Below are 9,142 nucleotides of genomic sequence, written 5' to 3' on the forward strand. Positions count from 1 at the left end.
AGCGTAGAGAGAACAAACAAAAAGCAAATTAAAGCTGAATAAACAAGCTAACTGACCAATGCATTGGTTTAACTAAGAAAAATTTTTCCAAGTCCGTGGACCAAAAAAAGGGAGAAAAAAATTTGCAAAATTTTTGCCTCGCGCTATTTCTTATGATTGCGCGATAACTGTAGCTCACAAAAATGTTTTGCCAAAAGATACCAAAACTAGAAACTTAAAGCTTCAAAATTCTTTTTTTTTAACCTCCATACGACCATTTTTCACTGAGAGCCTGTCAAAAATCACTAAAAAATTTGGGAAATTTTTTCGTTCCCTTAATTTTTTCCAGTAGTGTATAAATATACATGGATATAATTGTCATCTGATGCTCTTAAACTTCTGCGTTGAAAAAATTTTTTAAATTTTTTAAAAATAATGGTAGGGTGGGAATAAATTAAAAAATTTGACATTGTTGAAAAATGTTATTACGCCATTGTGAAGACTATAAAAAACAATAAAACTTTGTTTAAAACATTTTTCCATAAAACTTATATTTTCGAAAATATTCGTAAAAAATGGAAAAATCCGTTTTTTTCGAGGGGCTGTTTCACCCCCTAAACGTCGAGTAAAGCCCATAAAAAAATACGGTTCTAATACTTTTTTATGCTCTACAACATATCCAAAGCTCATTGAAATCGGTGAGGGACACTTCTGACCGTTCCCTTGTTAGAGCACGTAGGCAAAAAATATAAACACTTTTATTATACAAATCGTACTTACGCTATCGATTGAGGGCACTTAGAAGTTCGTCGGATCTGCCGTTGTTGAGATCCGAAAAACTGTGGATCTATCACCTCGTGTACTCGCGTAAACTACACACGGTCGGTCTCGCGCGCGCGGTTACTAGCTAGCTTATACTTGGTGCGAGACACTACCCAAATAGCACATGACGTCCTCAGGATCATCCTGAATATGTCCTAGGACGTCCTGGGATGCCTTGAGGAAAATTGTATATTCTCAGGATGTTTTGGGATGACCTTAGGATGTCCTTTATAGGATATCCTTAGGATATCCGTTAAAGGACATCCTAAGGATATCCTATAAAGGACATCCTAATTTTCTTTAAGATATATTTAGGAGAACATAAGGACGAATTCAGTAAAGCCACAGAACATATTGAGAGTAGTATAAAGGCATGTTCGGAAAAGCCATAGAATGTCCGGTATAAATACAGAGACGACGTCCTAAGGACATTTTTATAGGACATTTTTAGGATTTCTCTGAAATATTCGATGTTATGCACAAATGTGACTAGATGTAATAAATTAGTTATTAGTTATTAGTTTTCGCGTTATATAATATACATATATTTATGTATTATGACGAAATCATTTATATAAGATATAACTTTTATCTTAATTATACAAGAATATGAGTGGTCGAGGACATAAGATGGAAGACTGAAGAGCTGATGATCCCAGGTTCGAATCCAGCAGTGGTAAAACATATTTTTCACATATGATATTTTAAGTATAAGATAATATAAGAGATTAGAAGGTATTACTCTACTGATGTAGAGAGAATAAAAATATCTTAACAAATAAAAAATTTATTTTTAATTTTTTTTGTTTTGCAAGTTCTTCACTGTCTAGCCCCGGCTAGATAAGTACGAGTTGTGGGTTTTTAGGTAGCCGCTAGATAATTTTTCGCGCCTAATTACTAGCAGAAATGAGCGTTACATTCCCAACTAGTAACTAGACAGTATTGCTGCTTAGTGGCGAGATACGACACAATTTTTCTAGGCCGTTACTTATAGACAGCCACTAGATTCAATTGTTACTCGGGATTCTATGGCTATCCCAAAAATGTCCTTATAATGTTCTGAAGTACGTCCTGTGGACTTCCTGAAGAACTTTCTGAGGACGTCTTCGGGACCTCGTGAGGATATAATGAGGCGCGCATCGGGTGTTCCACAGAATGTCCTCAGGAGGTCCCGGGACTAAAATGGGACGTCCCCAAACGTCCTGACGTCCCGTCCTGGATATTCTGAGGACGTCTTCAGGACGTCCTTGTGCTATTTGGGTACCATGTCTCGTGATCTGTAACATTATACATAATGATATCTAAACTTTTTTCCCGGGTTTATTCTCCATTTCTGATGCGATGCCAAAAAACTACTTGACAGATCGAAACACAAGAAAGTACTAAATCACGTCTGAAATATCTGTTGTTAAAATATAAAATGATTTTGTGTTTAAAGTGAGTTTAGGCATCAGTAAACGTGACTAGCGGCATCTCTGTGTGAAAAATGAAATTACTGTCCGAACAACCAATATTTGTATTATTTTTTATATATATTGTTCTTCCGCGCTGCTGCGGCTGAATTTCTGGCTGAATCGGATTGCGATCGTGAATGTGATTGAGAGGAATCGAATAGAGTTTCCTAATGACGACCCTGGCAACAAAGTTGTCTTGTCCGGAGCTATGGAATCGTTTGGACATACTCTCTCTTGTATCGGACTTGAATTAACGTCCTTCGTCACGTTCTATAATCTGTCTCGCTTTATTTCGCCGCGTGTGTGTAAGTGCAGCATATGAGAGTTCTGGGAAGTAATGCAGTCGACGCAGACCTGACGTAACATCTTTTGAGACCCGGAATTCTCACACGCTGCACTCTCAAACTTACATGCGACGAAATAAAATAAGACAGATTTCGAGACGAGGCAAAGACGTTCATTCAAGTCCGATACAAGAAATAGCAACATGATTTTATAGCTCAAGGCAGAAGACAACAACTTCGTTGCCAGGGCCGTCGTTCGGGAAGTCGGGAACGCAACGTGATTCCTCTCGATCACAGTTCCATTCTTGTAAACTCATGACCGTAGCAGCGCAACAGTATGTATTTATTCTTTATTTGTATCTCAATTTTATGTTCTACAATAAGTGTAGGTAACTTTAGTATTAATTATTTCCAGTTATCGAATACAGCAGGCAATGGCGTTTAATACTTTACAAACAACTACAGAAAACGAGTATTTTATTTTTAAAGGAATGGTTTGTGCTATAGATATGCACCGCAATACTCTGAAGTTAGTATCTATCAAATATCTTAATATGCTTAAATTTTGATATTACATATACAGGGTCATAGAAAAGTATCGGACCCCCCAAATATTTTCAGTTAAAATGCATTTTGGAGAAAATGTTCACACATAGAAAACGATTTCTTTGGATTTAACAAATTTTGTTGTATCCAAACAAACTTGATATTTGGAATGGTCGAAACAAATCAATGTTTAAATTAATAAGTACGATTGGTTGAATTTGAAATAATATACAGGGTGTTAAATTTCAAACGTAACAGGTGAAATATTTCGTAAACAATGCGCATTTTGGAAAGAAATGTTTCCTACAAAAGTTGTAGGGTTGCAGAGGGAACATAACATAGTAATATTCGTATAACCTTGGGCGGCGCACAGTGGGAAAAAAGGCACACTTTTTGGACAAAAATCGCTGAACGGTGTAATTTTCAACTGATTTTAATGCTTTTTTTTATTTACTCGTTATAAATTGCTCTACAATCGTATCGTGCCCTTTTTTAAAATTAGACCTTTGATTCAAAATGGTGGAATCAAAATGGTTATCAGAATTATGGAAATTGTAAGATTGAATATTATTGTACCAAACTAATTATATGCGGGTTTTAGGGATCCGTAATAATATATCTGTGTCAAAATGGTAATATTTGCCACTGAAAAAGACCTGAAGTGGGTCGAAATGTTTCACGACTCTTTGATATCTTTACAATATCAATATATTCAGATCGCGTTTTCATATTAGTACATATTACCCGATTATATGTAAATTTCACAATTTAACATAAAATTTATACAGCTGCCAAAATATGAAATTATAATCATAATGTAAAAACAAAAAATATAATAACACTAAAGTCCCCTTTTATTTATTGTCAAGATATCGGACGTGCCAGAATTTATATTTATTTTTTATTATTTTGTTTTCTTTATTTTTGTTTTTTATTTTTGTTTTTATACTTTTATATTTTTGTTTTTTGTATTTTAATATTTTTTTGTAAGTAAATATATATTTTTTATTATACAGGGTGTCTTGAAATTCGCGAATCAAAATACCATACCAAGAAAGTCGTCGAAAAAATAAATTAAAAAGTTATTTGCCATTTTTCGTTCCGAGCAGTAGTTTTTTTAGATAAAAAGGTTCAAAACAGACCAATCATACCTTACGGTTGAACGGAAACCTGTCCGTGAGTGGCGCGTCGATAGTGTTAGTGCATTAACACTATCAACGCGCGACTCACGAACAGGTTTCCGTTCAACCGTAAAATAATAAAAAATAAATATAAATTCTGGCACGTCCGATATCTTGACAATAAATAAAAGGGGACTTTAGTGTTATTATATTTTTTGTTTTTACATTATGATTATAATTTCATATTTTGGCAGCTATATAAATTTTATGTTAAACTGTGAAATTTACATATAATCGGGTAATATGTACTAATATGAAAACGCGATCTGAATGTATTGATATTGTAAAGATATCAAAGAGTCGTGAAACATTTCGACCCACTTCAGGTCTTTTTCAGTGGCAAATATTACCATTTTGACACAGATATATTATTACGGATCCCTAAAACCCGCATATAATTAGTTTGGTACAATAATATTCAATATCTTACAATTTCCATATTTCTGATAACCATTTTGATTCCACCATTTTGAATCAAAGGTCTAATTTTAAAAAAGGGCACGATACGATTGTAGAGCAATTTATAACGAGTAAATAAAAAAAAAGCATTAAAATCGGTTGAAAATTACACCGTCCAGCGATTTTTGTCCAAAAAGTGTGCCTTTTTTCCCACTGTGCGGCGTCTCCAAAGTCAAGTTGAGGTGAGAACAAATTTTTTAAATGGAAACCTATATTTTTTATCATAACATCTTTTTCACTAATTAATTTGAACAACTTTCATCTGAAGCATTTTTTATTTACTTAATATTTTTTTAAGATGTTCAATAAATACTTGGTAACTCTTTCAACATTCAGTTAACGTTATTGAAGATTAAATGACGGAATAAAAGGACTCAGAAAAGAAAAAATAAAATAATGAAGTAAATAAAAAATACTTAATTAATAAATTAATAAATCTTCATATAAAAATAAAAGAATTTTTACAAAAAGAATGGTAGGAAAAGTAACTAAAATTCTTTGCATTTTAACTGAAAATATTAGGGGTCCGATATTTTTCGATAACCCTGTATAACGCTCACTTTAGAAAGATTTTTTATTGTATGTATGTATGTATCATTTTATTTCCCCCTTAGGGGTTAAAGTGGCGATTTTGTAGGGAGTGTGCCCGAACCCTTTACACCTTCGATCCACCTCCTCCCCTTTCCACGCGGCCTGGCCCTTAGCGACCATTACATTCTGGTTCCCTCCTTCCCCAGGTTCTCACCCCTCTCATTCTGCTCCCTCATCCCCCCGTCCACTCGTTCTCTCTTCCTCCTCCTCTCTCCTCCTCTCCTTTCACGCCTTTCTTCTACCTTCCTTCTCTCCTTTGCTCCTCTCTTTGCTCCTGTCTCCCTACACTTTTTGTCCTTCCGCTCCTTTTTTTCCACTCCTTCATTCCTTTCCTATTCCTTTCTCTCGTCCTCTTCCTTCTCTTGTTCTCTTTCTCCACTTTCTCTCCTTCCGATCCTTATACTCCACCCCTCTCCATATCATCCTTCTCCTCCTTCTATCCTCCCTATTCTCTCCCCCTTCTCCCCTATTTATCTCTCCTCCCTTCAACCATCTCTTTTCATCACCCCTCCTTCTCCTCCTTTCTTTCCTCTATTCCCTTCTTCCCGCCTTCCAGTCGGTCTCCCTTCCTCCTCTCTCCTCGTCCTTCCCCTCTCTCCACTCCTTTGCTATCACCTCTCTCTCCCTTTTCCTCTGCTCCTTCTCTTTCACTATCACCTCTCTCTCCCCTCGTTTCCGCTCTTCCTCTTTTTCTCCACTCTCCTGTCTCCTCTGCCTTCGTCCCTCTACTCCCCTTTCCTTCTTTCCTCCGTCTCCCTCGTCCTCCACCTACCCCTTTGTTACGTCGCTCACCGTCCTCCTGTTCCTCTTCGTCTCCTGCCCGCGTCCTCCTCTCCTCTCCTCCTCTCTCTCCTGCCACGTCTCTTCCCTCTCACCCCACCACTCCTCTCCTTCTTCTTCCCTCCTTCGCCTCGATCCACTCTCTCTCCTCCTTTCCTTCCGCTCTTCTCCTTCTGTGTCTCCTCCTTATCCGCTTTATCCGCTTTTTCTCTCTCACCGCTTTCCTTTGCTTTTCGTCTTCCAGCTTAAGGCCTTTGCACGTAAAAAAGCGTTAACCGTAACCGTAATTTTAGTCCGTAATCGTAGTTTTCAAGACGTACAGACAGATGGAGCAACCCAAGTAAAATTCCGTAAGTTACGGAATTTTAGTTGGGTTGCTCCATCTAAAATTACGGTTACGGTTTACACTTTTTTACGTGCCTTTACCGGCACACTTACTTCTGTCTCCTCTTGCTTCGGCTTTCGATCTCTCGACCCCTCCAACCGATCCCATTCGTTCCCGTCTGTCGATTTCTTGTTCTCGCTACCACTACTCCCCTCCATTACTGCCATTGATCTCTCGAAACCTCCCGACTAATCCTCTTCCTCCTCTGTATCGATTTCTCGATCTCCTCCGTTCTCGCCCACCACTTCAGCCCTCCTCGCTCCAGACTGCCAAATTGTGCCAACTCCTCTTCCTTTCCATTTCTGTTTCTCTCCTATTCTTCACTATTTTTTCACTCCTCCATTTCTACTGCCACTTCTCCGTCTCCTCCTTCCATCACCTCCTCTTCCTCCCGTTCACTCCTCTCCAACCTTTCCTTTCACTCCCTTTTTCACTCCACCTTCTCATTGCACGTCTTTCCTCCTCACCATCTTTACCCCCTCCTCAACATTTTTTAAATTGAATTTTGGATAAATTTTTTATTAATAAAAACTATTTAACTGTCAAAATAAATAGTATAATATAAATACATTTTTTACTAAGTCACGAAAAAATCATATTTTTTAATAAGTTATACAATTTTCTATTTAAAAAAAGTTGAATATATGTAAATCTAAGTTTAAGGCTTCTGGCTACTTATTGCAATTATATTGGATTGATTATCATTAAAAAAAACCATCATGAAAACTTTTGCAACATACAGTAAAATAAGAACATATTTCAATAAAATAACATTTATAATTGATAAAACAACTTACAAAATATACCGAAAACTTCTTTTCTGTATGGGTAATCGATCAATAACTCATATGTGTCAAATTGAATTGTGCCTAATTGAGGGCGAAAACAGTTGTTTTTGTCAACTGTCAAATTGAAAACATTTGTCTTTATACAATTAAATTTTAACAAAATAGAAATCTTCAACATATTTTAACATTATGGTAATTATTCGAAATATAAAAACACTAAAACAAAAAATGGCATGTCGATATATGAAATAAAATTCGTGTTTCCATCGTTTTGAATGAAATCATTGTTAACGGTTTAAAGCGGACTTTGTAATCAAATTATCAGAAGCCTTAAGAAAATTTTACTTTAAAATCTAATTATTAAATCACTTTTGGAATTTAGTTAATTTATTTCTTATTAAGTGTCTACTATGTATTACACATATATTGTATAATAACAATATTTTCTATTTTTAAAGGTTCCTAAATCTTTTTATATCTACATTTGATATATTCTACTTTTTTCTAATAGCCGCTGCAGTGATTGCCTCAAGTCTTAATCTTTTTCGGGTAAGTTCAGATTTGTTACATTGTAACATGTTACAATGTTTGTGTTTTTGAAGAAAATGTAAATATTTCATATTGCATTTATATATTAATTTTTATATTATACATAAAAATTGTTTAGTAATTTTTAATTAAATTTTATGTCCTTACAAACAATGATATAGTTTACGAAACAATATTTCAGATTTTTCAGGGAATATCATCAGGAAATAATGTTGAAGAATTAATACCGCCCTTTCTATTTTTATCTGCTCAATATACATACATGTTTGTGGCAAATAATATTTCGCAACAAATTATGGACCATAACGATCACGTATTTGCTACTGTGTAAGAAATATTCACATACAGAAAATATTTAACTTTTATAATAGAATATAAAATTAATTCAGGTGAAATATAATTACTAAGCAAAATAGAAAATAATGTTTAATGTAACTTTTACAAATGCACAGGTTTTTTACATTGCTTCATTAAAATGCAGCAAAGAGTAATTATCTTTCATATCCTTTTAACATTGAAAGATATTGAATTCCAATTTTCAAATTGCTCTATCACAATTTTGAGATTCAAAGTTAAAATTGTAAGAAAGGGTTTGTTCCTTAGGACATCTTTGTATTATACATCCTAAATGTACTAAGAATACAGTAGGACTTCGGTACCTATAGTTCTCGTATCCGGGAGAGGCTCACTTAAACACAATACAAATGGACACTGTGCAAATGGACACGGAATATTGCACACGGTTCATTTGAACACAGAAATTTTTGACACATAAAAGTTGCACACCGTAAAGTTGAACACTGCGCAAATGGACACCGTTTTTTTTTAAAGTTTCAGACCATAATGTTGGACACGGTGTACGTGGACACTGTAAATTTGGACACTGAGCAGGTGGACACCGCTCATTTGCACACGATAAAAGTTGCACACTGAAAAGTTGGACACGGGACAAATGGACATCGCTCATTTGCACATAGTAAAAGTTGCACGCCAAAAAGTTAGACACGGCTCAAGTGGATACCGTTCATGATTTAAAAAATGGTAATTTTACAGGATCGTGTATTTTAAAGCAGAGAATATATTTATTTGTGAGAGAATATATGTATTTTAAAGCAGAGAATATATTCCTTTTTTACCGGTGTCCACTTGCGCTGTGTGCAACTTTTACGTGTGCAACTTTTACGTGTGCAAATGAGCGGTGTCCACCTGCGCCGGGTCCAATATTATAGTCTGCAACTTTTCAAATGAACGGTGTCCAGTTGCACCGTGTTCAACTTTATGGTGTGTAACTTTTATGTATCCAAAATTCCTGTGTACAAATAAA

At 35.3% G+C, this 9,142-nt stretch overlaps 1 protein-coding gene across 1 annotated transcript; it reads left to right on the forward strand.

Annotated features, from left to right (window-relative positions):
- The first annotated feature begins 890 nt into the window (after nt 1–890).
- Nucleotides 891–8,848, forward strand: LOC105556102. Its single transcript, XM_012003175.1, has 3 exons — nt 891–3,068; nt 7,728–7,818; nt 8,000–8,848. The coding sequence occupies exons 1-3, from the start codon at nt 2,974–2,976 to the stop codon at nt 8,147–8,149; spliced, it is 336 nt and encodes a 111-aa protein (XP_011858565.1). The 5' UTR covers nt 891–2,973; the 3' UTR covers nt 8,150–8,848.
- The last annotated feature ends 294 nt before the right edge of the window (nt 8,849–9,142 follow it).

The sequence above is a fragment of the Vollenhovia emeryi genome, unplaced genomic scaffold (assembly GCF_000949405.1).
Source record: "Vollenhovia emeryi isolate VEMERY1.0 unplaced genomic scaffold, V.emery_V1.0 DF940338.1, whole genome shotgun sequence".
Classification (NCBI taxonomy): domain Eukaryota; kingdom Metazoa; phylum Arthropoda; class Insecta; order Hymenoptera; family Formicidae; genus Vollenhovia; species Vollenhovia emeryi.

Coding starts and splice junctions, on each gene's coding strand:
- LOC105556102 (XM_012003175.1), top strand. CDS start 2,974: ATGGCGTTTAATACTTTACAAACAACTACAGAAAACGAGTATTTTATT. Junction 3,069..7,727: donor ATGCACCGCAATACTCTGAA/GTTAGTATCTAT, acceptor CTATTTTTAAAG/GTTCCTAAATCTTTTTATAT. Junction 7,819..7,999: donor CAAGTCTTAATCTTTTTCGG/GTAAGTTCAGAT, acceptor ACAATATTTCAG/ATTTTTCAGGGAATATCATC.